Below are 17,020 nucleotides of genomic sequence, written 5' to 3' on the forward strand. Positions count from 1 at the left end.
CGGGAAATTTGTAAAATGCAGGTCTTTCAGTGTACTCCCTTCATTTCCTGGCCCCATCCCTTTGTCTTGCATGAGTTAAAGCTATTTAAGCTTTGAATCTATCATAAGTGTCTTGAATTCAAGCAAACAGAAATAGTGTGGTGGGCTCCTAGCACACAGAAGCAGGGTGACTCCACAGAGGTAAGTGCAGCAATTTGGCAAATCTCAACTTAAAATTAAATGGTATCGAATATAACACAGAGTATTATATCCAGGGTTGTGTTCTATGTGTATTAAAAAATATATATATTCTCTCATACAGGATTGAAGCAAGCCTTAACAGAAACATTATTACACTGTACATTGCTTAACCAGTCAAAAGCTGTGAAATATTACCCTCAGACTGCAATCCTAAAACTCCACAGGAACATAAATCAGCGTGACTGTTGCTGGTCTCATCAAGCCTGGGTGCTCTCACAAGCCTTACTTTCTAACCATTGGATGCCTCAGTCGCCTTGCTGTATAAATTAGCTAGAGACATTAGCACTCACTGCTGTTCCAATGTGACTGGAAGACCCTAAGGGATATTTCTGTATACTGCTCAACTAAAGGGTTAGCTTTGTGCAGTATCATGTGATCAGCAGCCCCCCCCCCCACCCCCCAGTACTGCTTGCTTGTAGGTGGTGCAGAGGAACAAGAAGTGACTCACAACTCATAGTGGAAATATTGGGGGGAAAGTGTTTTAAATAGTCAGAGAAGTACAAAATGGCAAACCACAATTACTGGACTGCCTACGCCCCATACACTGGGTGGCAAAACTGTATCTTTGCTATGAGAAGACTGATGCCCAAATATTTAAATGTTAAGTGATACAGTTGCTGCTTTTTGCTTCATTCTCCTAGTAGCTGCTGTATGTCCTCAATCTGCAAAGTCCTAAAGAAACTGGAATGAAATTGGAACAAAGTACCCAATTCCAGTAAGACAGGAAGGGAAAACCAACAAAAGTCATCAGTGGAATGGAAGATCTCTGTTCTATCTCACTTTTAACACACAGAAATAAAACATTGCAAAAAAATCCATGCATTTGAGATTAAACAGTTGATATTTATCCATGTGCCATACTGGTTGCTAAGAGATTTCCTTTCTACAGCACCCTGTTGTATAAACAATAAAGCCTTTTTGTCCACAAAGCAATTGTCTCACCTCACTGAATCAAGAGCCTCTCATTGCCTTCTACATTGTTCTAAAAACAAAGTCTGAGAAAGCACCCACGCAAAGACAATAATATATGTGTATATGTGCGTGTGTGTTGTGTATATATACATACACATGTAGGCATACTACTGTTAAACTTAAGCACATTAAGTACAATATGGGTTTCCTACATCATGAGCAGGGTTAAGCGAGAACCTATACCTTTTAACTCACGATTCACAGGTAAATACGAGTTGTGAGATCAGATCCTAAAATTCTCACAGCTATCGTTAGTTTAAGCTGAGGAAAAAGCCAAAAAACAAAACAAAAAATCCTGATAGCTACGTTACAGACCTGCATATAACCAGAACAGCAGACAAGAACAATATTACTAATTCAGGCCAAAGGCCTCAAGATCAGCCCCAAAGGCAGAATCTTATTTGTACACTTTCATTTATACTGGGAAATGATTCAGAAGATCTTTACGCATACATTCACACAGAAAAAATAATCCACACTTAACATGCTGCAGTACAATTCACTGCAGCCATCTGAACTAATGTGTTCACCAGAACAGAAGGCAGCGGGTTTCTCGGTGCTTTTCCTTATGGATAGCACTGCCACTGCAGAGAAATAAGAAAAGGGCAGGGAACTGCTGACTCTCGCCCAACCAAAAGATGCACATATGTTAGATGAATCTACATGTCATTTCGGAAGCACATGCACCACTTCTCAGAGCATAGCAAGATTATCCAGCCCCCTTAAGGGGATTTCACAAAGGCACAGAGAAATACTACATGCCCAGGTTTCTGTTAGGACAGATGGCTTCTTGATACGTTCTTAAAAATTTATAATAAAATACAATCAAAGACCAAGAAATCATGGCAGGGCCTTATTTCTACAGAGCAGTGTGTAAGGTGTCATTTTTAAGGACATATCCACAGAGCAGCCGAAGTGGCTGGCCTCTTTATCTGTCGTTATATCACAACCCATAACTATTTCACTTTATACCTTGGAGAAAAATAATAAGACTTAAATCTCACAGAGGGTCCTTAACTGAACAATGAGCAACGCAGCATGCACTGCATTTTTCAAGTCCTAGTGTGCTGAAGGGATTTCTGCATCTAAGACAAATCTACAGCAGAGAAAAACCAGGCTCTGTGACCTCAGTCATGTATTTCCCTAACAAAAGAAAGTTGCTAATAACAGATTGCTACAGCTTGATTCTGTAAGATAGTTCATCTTTAGGAAAAAGGAGAAACAATGGAACATCTTATTTCTGTAACATTATCCCAAAAATGGATTCAAACATGTGACACAGTCCCAACACAAAGAAAAATAAATCTGCCTTCACACACATTCCTCTTAAGTACATACATGTAAGGCTAAACTATTATTCTGTCGGTTAAACCTAAGAGAAAGCTCAGCATTTAACCTCACATCACTGTTACAAACTATTTTCAACTCACTCACAGACAGTTTGCATATCATGGTAACACGAGTGATTTATCTGTGAAATGAATGCACACCTTCTGCATCATCACTGTAATCAACTAATGTCCAATTAAAAATTCAATTGCTTTGCGAACCCCACAGTTGTGGTTGGCAATCTTATCTTATAACGTTAACAAATTACTCAGATAACAACCAAGTTATATCCCAGACTGAGCTTTGACAGTTCAATTGCAATGGTAAGAAAATTAAAACAAAAGAAACCCTGTCAGAATTTGGCACAGATTTAAATACCTTTTTCTTCCGATCCCGGGATCTTTTCCTGTGTTTTCTTTTTTTCTCAGTTTCTTCATCAGCATTAATTTCTAAATCCCTGTTTTTCTTTAACTGTGATGCTGCGTGAGCCATAATGCATTAAAAATCCTTTACAACAATGCTCCCTTGTAAAAGGTGATTTCCTCGGGCACCTTTAACCAGCCCGTACTGCAAATGTTCCAGTGACTGGAAGGAAATCTGTGACCAGAGCCAGGAACACAGGCAGGATTCAAGGATCTCACAGAAGCTTGCAGTCACTACAAAAATACATGCTTGCAGATTTCTTCCTATACCTTTCTGTACCTGAACCTTTATAAAACAGTGCAGCCATCGTAACGCATTTAACGTAATGAAAAAGACAGCTGGGACAGAGAAAGCTGTATTATGGCTGTATCCCCTGCCACCAGCTGGAAGTGTCTAAGTGACTCCACTGAAGGGGGAATGCTGAAAAGGAGGGCTTTCTATTAAAAAAAATTCCAGAACAATAACATATGCTGTATTGTATTTTCTTCACTAATCCTAAAGCCTATTTTTAAAACCCATTTTAAAAAAGAGTGTTAATGATTTACATTTCTCAGCTAGTTTTGTATGGTAAGTCATTTAACCTATAATGAAATGGAGCAGCTCCTACTTTAGGTTAACTGCTGATGGTGACAAAAAATAAAATAAAAATTTCTTTTTACCATGGAGACCCTGTCTGCATTATGTAGAAAACAATGCATGCATTGCCATATCTTAACAGTGTGTCCTTTATATCCATTTTTCAACTACATTACATTTTGTGAAAGAGGATTACAGAAAGCCCTGTTGTCTGTTTTCTTTTTTTTAAATGTACTTATTACAACACATCATACAGAAAGAGAGATGCAATCATGCTAGTGTGTGAGACAGGCATTTAACTCATGGGAAATTTCCTGGCACCATTCTTTTATGTGGCCAGAAGAAAGAGGAATCTGCACTGTTTTCATGTAGTTAGAAATGTACTTTTAAGCTTTTATGTCAAGGCTCACTTCAATCATCGTACTATTTTTGCCACCTGAGTCCTCAGTGACTGCAGCTTTTGAATATTCATTATGGGAGGTAAAATAGCAGCAGTATTACAAGCCTGCAGGAGGATCTTTTACTAGTATGAACACAGAGCAGGCATCTAGTAAATAAGGAACCATTTTTTTTTTCTACACAAATATGAACAATCAGCAGCTTGCCTAGAAATTGCTGGTTTTAACCTTTCCCAGTGTTCCTGGTAGTGTACTTTGTAGTAATGAAGACGAGCATTTTAAGGCAGCCCGATTCCTTTAAGATAAAAGCTTAGAGTCTCTACAAGTAAAAATAGTAATTTTAGATGATACTAATGTATCTTTCTGAGGGAAAAAACAGAATTTACTGTAAAAATAAAGTTACATTTACATTTGAAGAGCAATTAGCCAAATCACATTGACTCTTCAGAGTGTAGCATAAAATCTAGAGAGGTTTCATGAGGCTGGGAACATTCCTCCCTGGAACATGAGATGTCCTCTGAGTCCAGGTTGTGAGGTCCAGTAAGCGACATGTATCCATCGCATTAGTTCTCCTATGACACAGCTAAGAGTAAAATAACCTTATAAATCTCAAAATCAGAAACTACTATGAACACATAGTCAACTACCCAAAAGGCAGCACACAGTCTGTCTACTCTTCCTGGGCTGATAAATTAAGCTTAAGAAGTTGTTTGTTTTGTGATGATGTTTAAGAAATGCTTAAGGATGGAGATCAGTTATGTGACCTTAGGGACCTTTCCTCCCGATACATTAAAATCACAGATTCCTGTTGGTATCTTAAACTCACTGTACCTACGTACCACCATGTATCACTCCCTACTCCTCCTTCCCTCCTAAACACTTTCAAAGACTCACATGATAGTGTCTTTGGACAGATGCGGAAGGAGGAATGCTGCACTTCAGCAACGCGTGTTTTTTTTTTTTTTTTAAAACCTTTTTTTTTTTTTTCTTTTTCATCAGAAGCAAATGCCCACTTCTCCATGTGGTAAAAGCTTGAATAAACATACATCCATTTCTAAAGATGCAAGCAGTATATCTGAAGGACACTCAAAAGCATGCTTTAAACTGTCAGGCAAGGAACACAACTGTAACCAGTCCAAGAGTATATAGTCAGGCAGCCATCCGGATTCAGGCCCAACTCTTCAGTAAAACACAAGGCAGGACTGAAGTTTCTACTGGTACTCCATGATGCAACACAGGTGCCCTGCTGGAGAACAGAACTGAGTAAAATTGCTGATGTATTTTAAGGAGGCCAGCAGAGAAACAGTCATATTTTGGTGGGAAAGGGAAGACTGCCTTGTGCTTATGAAAACAAAGAACAAAGCAAACAAAAACAAAAACCAACCAAAACAAAAACCGCAGAAATGGCACTCAAGGCTTCAGTTTCTAGCTCACAAGCTTCCTGAATGACCTGGGAAAGTTATTCTCTCTGTAGCTCAGTTCTTCCTCTGCAAAAGAAAGTTCACGTTAGTTCCCTCCTCTGACAGAACGCAGTTATTAGCGGGGAAGAGCTTAGAAAACACAGCGGGACAGGAACTGAAAACGAATACAATACAGTTGGGTCCCTTTTACTTCCAGAGCATTTCCTTCAGGATTTAGAAGATTCAAGAGCCTTTGCCTTAGGAAACGTTGCTGTCATTCACCACTTTCTAGCTAATCCTGTGATGTCCCATAAGCCTTTTAACCATATTAGCCTGTAGTTTACGCCTAAATAACCTCCTTAAATGGCAATATAAATAATGTATGATAAAGTGTTGTATATTTAAAATGCTTAAAGTATACTTTTTTTAATTGTTAGCACAGAGAATAATTTGTGCATATGCAGGTTAAATGCCTTAATGTCACCAAAACTTTATGCACAGGCCATATACAATGCAGACAGGAAGCAGCCCAAACTTTTATTAATGAGAATAAATCTAATAATTAGGGTAATAAGTGAACTTGCCCAATCCCACATGATATACTTAAGTGCAAGGATTTTCTCTGTCAGCCAAGCCTGTTTCATCCTAAGTATCTTCTCAGCTAATTAACCAACTGGACCAAACATGTGGATGTTTTTATTACGCGGATTACAACCCTGGCTTCAACTGCAGAGTCTGAACTCCTCCTGAATTAGATTTCAGGAGGAAAAAAAAAAGCCCTTTCAAGCTATGATTTCAGAGAAGTGGTGTCTAAGCTAGTTAAGTGCCAGTCAAAAGAGGAAATAAATCCTTTACAGTTTGGAGTAAAACTAGGGAGACTCTGTGTAGCTTGCAGGCTGGAACAGTCTTAAACGGAAAAGAGATGCGAGTAAAAGATTCAGACCCCTGCGGAAAAGAGACTGCACATGCAGAATTTCTGCCTTTGGGAAATGGCAAACTGGCATAATTCTTGGAGGGTGATAGGGCAGAGCAAGACCGACAGTTGGATGAAGTGCAAAGCTTTTCATGCCAGATGTCATAACTCACTTCAAGAGAATTAGGTACTAGTAAACTTCATTAAGTGCTTATTTTCAGACCTCAGTAAAATAATTAAGCTATTTGGGTTTTACCCTTAATCACAAATCTAATGAAATGTCAATGACTGTTTCAGTGCATTGCATACAGACCTGATATACTATATCATTCTCCCTAACTTTAGCTTACTTGAACAAAGGAAAATTTACACTTTCTGTTAGTACAATGATAAGATCTACTTAGCTTCATCTACTCACAAAGTCTTAAGAGTGACTGGGAAGTGATTTTATCACCTTGACACTGGGGAGTGTCATTTGCTTTAGTTTAACTTATTAATCCCGCTGTTAAAACTACATTCAAAAGAGACTGCAAAACAGCATTACCATATAACATTGCAACAAGTCTTGAAAAATCATAAGTTAAATGAAAAAGGGGTTGTGATCTGATTACTGGAGTTAATTTACTGGCTAGTCGTCAGCTTATGGAATAAAGATGGCATCACCACATTTGTATTTATTTTAAATAATGAGGGAGCAAAAAAGAAAAAGGAGCGAATCATGAACATACTGGTTTACTAAGAATATACCAAATACCAGGTCTATGAAAATCTCAGCTCTTTTAGTGTAGATGGAACACCATAAAAACATTCAACACCTACACTGTTTAGATCGCGATGAATCGATAAAGGCTTAAAATCTGCCACCATGCTAGAGGGTCATTAAGACAATTCTTACTGGTAAGCAAGCTATCTTTCAGTTTCCCCCAACATTAATACAAGAGGTGCAGAGAGAACAAAGAGCAGACTGTAAAGCAAAACACAGGAAAAATAAAACCAATTCTTGTTATTGTTAGGTTACACTTTAAATTCTCTGAAACAGGACATATGATGACATGCAGGGGCGAGTCAGTCTTTCTGCTAGTACATCCCTGGTTTGGTTTATGGCATCAAAATAAGCACTGGAAGTAAAAAGAGGAGAAAAAGAAGACAGAAGAAAGAACTAGAGGTACTAGAAATTCAGACAATATTGATTTAGAATAAGCAGAAGAAATAGGAGCTCCAGCTTGAAAAAAATGCTGTGTGAAACTTGGTTAACTCATAGAAGAACCGTTTAAAGGAGACTCAAGATTAGACAACACTCAGATGTGCTAGACCACAAGGCCTAGTGTCTCAGGAACGACGACAACAACAAAAAAGGGATTAGAAACTTAAACGTCTGGTTTTACTTTCATCTCCTTTTCACATATCTGATGTCAGGGCACAAGGGATTAATCTCCAAACATGCTGAAAAATCCCTGAGGCCACTGAGTAGGAAACGCATGGAAAATGAGAGAAGCTATGGGTTTGTTTGCCCTTCTGTTTTGCTCTATCGCCGTTTGAAAGTTTCCTCCACCCCTGCCTCTCCTAGCAGAATTCTGCACTGGCTGTTACCATACTAAGAAACTAAATGATGAAACATGACAGAGGAAGGAGTCAGAAGGATGAGCGCAGTACATGGAGAGAAGGGAAAGCCTAACCAATTTATAGAACAATTTTACAGTGTTTGCTCCTTAACTTCTTTGAACTTTCAACATAAAATACTGAATTTTAGGGAATTACATTTTATTTCTTATCTGACCTCTTTAGGGCACAAGAGATTAAAGAAATAAAAAAACTTTTTAAATGACACAAACCTGGGGGTGTAGCTACAATGGCCAGATATTTGAAGCTGAGGATATCTGTATAGTCCTAGCAAGAGGCTTTACTTCCTGAATGCCCCTGTCCTCTCCTCACTGGAGATTTAATTAGAAGTGGTAACAACTGTAAACGTAAAAGAATCATGAATATGCTTTTCATTTCGCACTCTCCAGACACAGAGACAAATACATGCTAACTTCCAAGCTCGGAGAACTAAGCGCAGAGTTGCTGCTCCTCTGCGCAGGGATAACAAGGTTTGGACAACATGATGAAGTTCTACCTCCTACTGCCCACCACATTCCCAACACAAGGATGGCAGAGCTGTTTCTGTCACTAACCTTCCAATCGGCAGCACGGCATTTAAAGAAAACAACTACTAGTTTTGGTTTGTCTTTAAGACTTGCACTGTAAATTGGGATAGTTCAAAATCTCACTCATGATTGGCCCAGCCCAGGGTCTCAGGAGCAGAGAAAATGGGGCAATAAATCTTCAGCTGTCCCAGGCTGCTAGGCAGGCAGGGTTAATCTACCTGCAAACAAACTGGGAGAGGGAAACAGAGGACTCCTGCACCAACACTGGAGAAAGTCTGAGCGCAGAAGACATTGCAGAGTGCCCAGCGCCTAGAGATTGTAATCCCTGACTTTCAGCTGAAAGAGAATAGTATTTTTTGAGGCCTATACAGAGAAGGGAAGCTGAAGTGACAAATTATATTAACTGTAGTGCAAGGATGGTATAAAGAGCTTCATCTCTGACTCATAGCAAACTAAAAAAATACTGACATATCTTATTTATAGAGGTACAGGAATTGGAAGATAGATTTTGTGGGGGTTTGTAGGTGGAGTTGATGCGGAACCCAGGAAATGTATCTGAGGCAAGAAGCACAGTAAGATACTCAAATCTCTAAATTGATACTGAGCAGATACACAAAAAACTTGCTTCCCTCTCCTCCTCTCCTTTCCCCCCTTGAGCAGAATATTGATTTAAAAAACTACATGTACTGTGAATCACTAAAATTAGACAAAAAACACATTTAGCAAATTTTTTAACACTTTCTCTAAGAATCAAGTAACAGAATAAAAACAGGATTTAAGTTCACAAACAGAGAATTGGTATCTCTGGGATACTGGCAAAGATCACTCGAACTGTGAAATGGTAGTAAACTGCCTTCAAATCTGTTACCAGTTAAAAGTTCTATATGAGAGTGACACAAGGTCACTAGTGACACGGTATTTTTTTTAACTTGTGATTGAAACTACCCAAGAATGTTCTTAAACCATAAATTCAGTATATGAGTATTTCCCAGATTCCTAAATTCATAATTACTCTCTGCCTAGTCTTCTGTACTCTCCTAGTTTTGCTGCCACCCCCAGTACAACTGGAGGAGGAAGAGGGCAGCAGGATGTGGCCACACGGCCCCAAACAGCCAGCACTTTTATCTCAGCACTGTTGGGCACCTCTGCACGTTCCGCCAACATGGCCAGGAAAAGCTTGCCCAACACAAAGGATTAAGTGCAAAAGTTGGCTTTGGATCAATTTTGCACTTGTACACGCAAAATTTCAACACTGTCTGTGATTTGACGGGAGGATCAATCCTCTCCTGTTCTGCTTCAAAAAAGAAATGCAAAAAAAAAAAAAAACACTGAGACTTTGTGATTCTGCAAGCTTCACTATCAGTGGATAATTAATCACTGATGCATCTCTTAGCTTCTGCTCCAATACACACAAGGAGTAGCCAGTTAGCTCCATGCACTGGTGATCACTGAGTGCGCGGAGGATTTGCTCCGGGCCAGCCGCGGCAGAGACAGAGGACCACCTCACGCGGCCCTCAGGAGCACCTCCACCAGGTAACCCTGGCTGCTGCACAAGGAGTTCTGCCCTGCATGACTCGGACAGAAAACACTGTCTCACAGGCGTTTAAAAACAACACAACACAGCAGCAGGAGATGTCTTTCTGGTATTCCAAGTCCATGTCTGCTCTCTCTGTTTTGGAGCAGCAGCACCATAATAATAAAAGCTTCATCAAAAGTGGTACCACTGCAGACCTGCAATACCTGCAAAGGTGTCAATAAATGAATCCGCTTAAGCAAATGAAGGTACTAAACAGCATGGGACGGGGCTAGAAGTCATAAATAGATGCAACACCTTGGCCTGCAATTAAGAGATCACTTTCCAGTCAGCTTTGACCCTTGTCAGGTTGTAGTCGATAAAAATATGCATTTTAGAGGCTAAATGAACTTTTGACTAAATGAACCTTCATACAAACCACTGCATAATGCTAGGGCTCGTAAAGCCCTTTACCTTAGGGAGAAACTGCGAGCACGAAAACATTGTTTTACCTTCCCTCGTGACACAGCCACGAAAGAAACAAACGTTTGTACGTTTGGGCAAGGCAGGGTTTGACTGCTTTACGAAATGGGTTATTTTACCCACCTGCCTTTGACAGCAGGGATCTGGACCAAGTGCCCCTGTGTTTTCCTGTGGCTATGACCAGCACACAGAGCAGCTAACATGTTCATTTTGAAGTAAAAGGCTGCAGGATAAATTAGCAAAGAAACCATCTGTAAAGTTCATAAGAAAAGGCTTTCTTTGAAGTTTTCAGCATCTCCCAATTGCCATGAGACTTTCAACTGTCCAAGTTTTTGCTGGAATTCAGTGGTGCAAAAATATAGACATTACAAGAAAGAAAGAAAAGGCTTATTGACTTACTTTGTATACTAGGTATTTTTCATTTTAATTTCCCTGAACAATTTCCAAAAAAAATCTACTACTAACAATCAATATTCCCAAGGCTATGAGAACAGGTATGTAAGAGCCAGTAAAGGAAAACAGTTTCAGTTCCTTCCCATTTCAGTACTGCACGTGCATCCTGGAACTAGGCTCGCTCGACAAAAACAGAACATATTTACCCCTTTTAACTTTGATTTCAGACTTCCCATTTTAGCCAAACTAAGAGCAAAATTTCCAGTGAAGACCCTGGTTGCTACAGATTCTTAAATGTCAGAAAGAAATCTTTTAAATGAAAATAAGAAAGCAAGCCCCTAATCCTCTCTAGCATAAGAAACTCATTTAATTAGACTCCTTAATTATTCATTATTCTTTTGCCTGTGTTCAAATGGCCATCATTGTCACATTCCCAAAGGATCCTCACCATAATTAAGTCAAGGAATCGCTAAAATCTCAACCTGCCGCCCAAGTAAGATTTTTGGACTGTAATAAGTGTTCTGCAAATGTTATGCAGCAGTGACTTGACTTCTATGATAAAAAAATGTAGAAAGCAGAATCACATTTGGAACTTAATAACAAGAGGCAGAAGATTATAAAATGCATATTTTTCAGGTGACTTTTTCCTCATTTTCCAAGGAGTAAATTCACACACCAGTCAAAAACTATAAGCTTGATTATAGTTGAGAATAAACGCACACACACCAGTCAAAATCTACAAACTTGATGCTTCAGGGAACGGCATGTGATAATTCTCAGTTTTCTGAAAATAATAACCAATATCAAAGATCATTCAGGGTCACTTTAGAAACAGAAATTTACGTTTTATTTGTTTTGACAAAAATGAAAGCCCAGTTACAATTTCAGCTAAAAACCTTATGGAAAAATCCTTGCAGCAAGAAAGATAACTAGCAAAGACTGTCAGCAGCACAACTAAAACTCATCATCATTACAAAACTTCAGAAATGTTTATGGATAAATTTCATATAACATTTTTTTTTTCTCCACAGGAGGCCCAGTTCTTTCTTGGCCTAGCAAAACTAAACTTGTATTAAAAAAAACCAAAAAACAAAACAAAACACTATTTGTATAATAACATCATAGAATAGGTGCATTGATGTAGCACCTGAAAATTCAGTAAATATTAGTGCGCTATTCAAAACAACATAGTAAGAGGAAATCCTGGCCCTGATCCGTTTGTAAGCTAAATATGTAATAACACACAGGGGGTGAGAACAAAAAAAATGTATTTCTCCTAATTTAGGGAGGGATAATTGTGACCTGGAGATGAAGAAGTTTGGGGATTTGTTTTGTTTGTTTTTTCCGTATCATACGACAAGCTGCATATAAATCAATGCATGGCAAATATCATACTGGGCAGGTACAGACAGAAGTACGGGCTTCAAGATACAGGAAGGAAATCTCTCGTCTGCACGGCTTTGCTCAGGTGTCAGCTGGAATGCTGTCTCCTATTTCAGGTATTACATTTCTAGGAAAGAGAGAGATGTGAAGAGTTTCTTGTTCTAACTCTGAAATCACTCTTCCTCACAAAACAACGTTGAATGCTTCTCTGAACCTGCTGTTAGCAATTAATAGCTTTGGACATGCGTGCATATTCCCACATGCAAGGACAGATATCAGCCAGTACAGTAATCCTTCTCATTTGTTCGTCTGCCTCCTTTTTTTAAAAAAGGAAATCAGTACGATTGGATGATAGCCCATATAACAGTGAAAGGTTTTCTTTATTGCTTTGTTTTAAAATAAAAGTGGTTTGGGGAGGGGTTTGAGCAGATAAATGCATCATTCCTGGTCTAAAGATAGTACAAATTCTACCTAAAACATTTGATGAACCTAAATTTCTAAATAGTCAGTACTATACAAAGCAGTATTTAAGAAAACCTACAAGAAACATCATCCTAGAATGGAAGCTGAATGGCTTAGAGTCCTAAAACATGTATGTGACAAGCACGTAGAGTCAATGCACTTCATATTAGGACATGAAGGATAGTAGGCTTAGACCCAAATATCAGCCATTAGATCCTCTTTTTGAGGATTTCTGGAAGAGAAACAGGATACCAAAAGATTGATCAAGGGCAAACATATTATTACACTTGAAGGAACAGGAGGAAAAAAAAAAAAATCCTTGAAAGATTAGGAGATAGCAAACTGTAGACCAGTCCTGTTAATCTCCAGTCCCAGAAAGCACCTGGTTCAAATAATCTGTCACCACCCGGAACGTAATGAGATGAACTGCAATCAATCTGGATTTGTCAGGAGAAAACCACGTCAAATTAGTTTAACTTTGTTTTATGACAGGGTGGCAGGTGTTGAAGACATGGGAAAAGCAATACTTGTCATGTATCTGACATTCTCATGAGCAAGGTAAGGGACATAATGTTGATGAAACCATTGCAAAATTAATGAAAAAGCGGTCTGGTAACAGAAATCTAACATTCATTGTCAAGATGGATGGATGTTCTGCAAGAGTCTGTCCTGGCTTTGGTTCTGTCCAGTGTTTTTATTAGTGACCTGGACAACAGAAAGTTTGTTTTAATGCAAATGACAGGAAACTGAGAGGCGCACATGTTAGACACAGAAATTTTAGTTCAAAATCATAATGAACACCAGAGGAATGATTTGGAAAAAATTAAATGAGATTCATTAAGAATGATAGGGATTTCAGCAGGCAGAAAAGAACACAACTGTACAGGCTAGGAAACAAGCGGTCAGGCTGTTCTTCAGCAAGGTCTGAAGGTTATAAAACATTACAAGTTGAACATGGGACAAATGACAAACAACATAATTTGGAGAAAAAGATGACTAATGGAACATGGTAACAGTCCTCAAGTCCATCAAAGGCTGATAAAATATAGAAGAAAATAGTCTGCTCTCCTTGGCCAGTATGGATAGTAATAGAAGTAAAAAGCTTTATTGCTGCAAGCTAGATTTGGGTAAGACACTGAAAAACTTTTTAACAGTAAGGATAGTGATGCTCTGCAACAGAGTGCAGGTGAAACTCTGTCTTCATCACTGATCTTTAGGAACTGGTTTGACAAAGACCTGTCAGACCCAAGCTGCAGCTGAGGCCCAGGAAAGTCAGTACAACACTGCAGAAAGCAAGAATCCAGCTGTGCTTACCTAATTTTCAGACAGCAAGCGCTGAACATTTTCTGAGAACAGTTCCTGTAAAGGCGTCCAGAGCTGGGAAATCAGGAACGTGACTTGTACGTAAAAATCCAACTTTAAATAACTACATCAGAAAAAAGTAACGTGGCATGGAAGGGATCAAGGAGAAAACCTAACAAAAAACAAACAAAAAGTAGCCCTGAATCCATGTCTTGTGGATGAGATAGCCTCTGAAAAGGTGTTATCTCTGAATCCAGACGTTCCTCTGGCCTACATAACTCTATGATCTGCTTAACGCCACGTAATACATATGTATTAGAAGACTAATAAATAATTGCTTAATTACTAATTAAATGTTTGAGGAAACTGAAAACTCCTCTGTCCTGGTCCCCTCACCCCAGACTAGGAATCTGGAAGAAATATGTATAAGGCTAGTCATTTGGCCATTTAGAGATCAAAATCTTTGGGACATAAAATCCTAATTGTGACCAGAATGGAAACTTTACTACTTTTCCCCTCTAAAATACAAACATTTTCAGCAATTTTTATGTGGGTGACACTCACCACCATCCCACAATCGCTGTACCAAGAGGAGGACAGTCTTCCCAAGCTTCCAGGAGTGTGTGACTTATTGTGACAACATGAAACTACTTCACTGGCTTTAGTGTCATATGTTTTAATAATGCAAGACAGTAAAAATATATACTTTAAGTTCCTAACATAATTTCTGTGAACTTCAGTAAGCCTCAAATTATCATAAACATTTGCTGCAAAAACTATGAATACAGATCCAAAATGAAGATCCAAACCAAAAGAGGATACTGATGTCTAAATCATTCTGGTGAGTTTAAAGGTCTAAAAAATGTATTTGTTAGCAAAAGTGTGACTAAAATGCAATAAAAATCAAATCTACAATTAGTTAACGGGTTAAAAATAATTAAGGGGAATTAAACGCAATAAACTAGGCAGAATAAAGTAGAACTCTCAGCACAGATTTGTGATACCCTGCAACATAGCCTATTAAAGAATTCCGTTCTAAGGAAAATGGTGGGAGCCCATTACCTGTCCATTCTGCATTGTCAGGGTAATGGATAAGATGATCTAATAGGCTGGAACATGGAAAAGACCTATCATCACATTTTGATTACTTCTGTGAGTAGAGGTCCTAGGCACCGTTTTTGCTCTTACATAATCAGATGTTCTTCTGTTCTACCATGCAGACATGAAATTTTATTAGTGCAACATTGTTAGCGTTAAACTGCAAAAGCAGCACACAAAATTACAGCTGTTCAAGGATATCAGTTGTTAATAATACATATCTCTTCTAAATATACATTACACCATTTATAAAAGCAGAGGAAATCTTAAGTTTAATTTTTATCCTGGATGCCACATTCTCTAAGTTACATATTCTCAAGGGTGTTCTCAGGCAGCATGAAGACAGGCTAGCCAACATGTAAGTTATATAGGCCACAGTATAATACAAATGCACTTTGAGTAGCTGTGTAGTTAGAGACTACACATACAGTAATAACAAAAAACAGTTTTTGGACTGTATCACAAGAACTGTGTATTTGTGAACACTGAATGAACAAGCTGCGTTTTATTCAGTAACAAAGAAACACTAATGGGAATGAGCAAGTTCTCACTGGCTTCCAGCGCGGAGGCTGAGTAATTGTCTCATCATGATAACAGCCTTTATGCTGATCATGATCTCGCACTTACGCTCCAAAGATCCAACATGCTGCCAAGGCTCTTACACCCACGGAAAGGCACTCTCAATCTTTGTGTTTGGAGAAAATCTTACTCTGCAGCTTCACCTCTCAGTTATTAATGCGGGCAGGATGCAATCTTATTATTTTCATGCCTTTGCATTTACACTAAAAAAACTACAGATATTCTCTGCAGAGAGAAAAGCATAGACTGAAATTCTGGTTGTTAAATGATCTCCCATTACGTCATTAACTCAAAACAGAGGCAATAGAGTTAGCAGCAGTAATAAAAACTAGCAGTGTGCACCTGATAAGTAAAATAAAGATTGAGATGCAATTTTATTTTCTGTAGCTCATGCAATTCTGTCTACTTCATAAACACAACAGCTTACAGTGGATTTTGCATTGGGATTAGGGGCATAAATCACGCCTTTTGCCACCACTTTCCCCTCCTTTCTATGGTATGGGAGACCTGGAGCCATCTATTTTCACATGCAGTTACACTGTGTTCTTTAGTTTAATAGGGTAGTAAAAACCCAGCTTAACACCAGCTGTAAGCTCAGGAGAAAAAAAAAAAAGTTCAACAGCGTTCCATCAACAACATTGAAGGCTAAATCCGAGGTACCAAAAAAAAAAAAAGAAACAGGAGTCTGTGGTTGTTGGTCGATAGGTAGGATGACCACACATGCCTCAGTGTACTCGCACTACATCCTGACACACGGTCTGTCTTTGTCTGTTCTAGAATGGGGTGGAAACTACTGTTCCATGATAAATGTAGTACACCATAGCATACCCACGTAACTGAAACGTCCCTTTTTGTGCCTTAGTAAGATGTTCATGCACGTAGTTGTTAGTTCTATAGCGAGTAACTGAGTTCATACCCTAGGAAAGAATAAAGGAGAGGGAAGCGCTTTAGCTTGCAACAAGTTAAAAGCACTGGACAAGATTTTTCATCAGTACAAAGCAGTGTGAGGATGGGCTGCGGAGTGCTGCCAGCTGGGATTTCCACCCTGCCGCTTTCTCCAGCTGCATCCCCACCTCTTGGAAGCACTGGATACTCAGCTTTTTCCCCCACGCAAAACAGGCAAGTCGTGAAAGTATATGTACCCTCGTTGTTTTTACGGTCTGTGAAACCCTAGGGGCACCACCCCTGCCCAAAAGCAGCAGCAGCCGCCCAGCCCCAGCAGAAGCGGCTCCTGGGCAGCCCAGCATCATCAGCAGAGAGGCCCCTACTGCTTGCTGCCAAAAGGGAAAAAGCGAAGCGCTTGGGCAGTTTGTGGCAGTGTTGTCTGGAGTGCGGGCAGACCTGCCAGTATGTGAAAGATATAAATAGAAGCCACTCAGAAGGATGCACTTTTATCCTTTTTTTTTTTT

At 39.1% G+C, this 17,020-nt stretch overlaps 1 protein-coding gene across 16 annotated transcripts in view; it reads right to left on the reverse strand.

Moving 5' to 3' along the window:
* The window catches only part of ANK3 (ankyrin 3), a 373,731-nt gene that overhangs the window by 207,119 nt on the left and 149,592 nt on the right, over window positions 1-17,020 (reverse strand). For 13 of the 16 annotated variants that reach the window (XM_068950771.1, XM_068950770.1, XM_068950762.1 and 10 more), the window contains exon 1: window positions 2,920-3,117. The exons of the other annotated variants lie outside the window; for them this stretch is intronic. In XM_068950771.1, the coding sequence (XP_068806872.1) occupies window positions 2,920-3,033 (114 nt within the window). In that variant the 5' untranslated portion in view covers window positions 3,034-3,117. Of the gene's footprint in view, window positions 1-2,919; window positions 3,118-17,020 lie in introns of those variants that run through there. 16 annotated transcript variants of the gene reach the window in all.

The sequence above is a fragment of the Struthio camelus genome, chromosome 7 (assembly GCF_040807025.1).
Source record: "Struthio camelus isolate bStrCam1 chromosome 7, bStrCam1.hap1, whole genome shotgun sequence".
NCBI classification, from domain to species: Eukaryota; Metazoa; Chordata; class Aves; order Struthioniformes; family Struthionidae; genus Struthio; species Struthio camelus.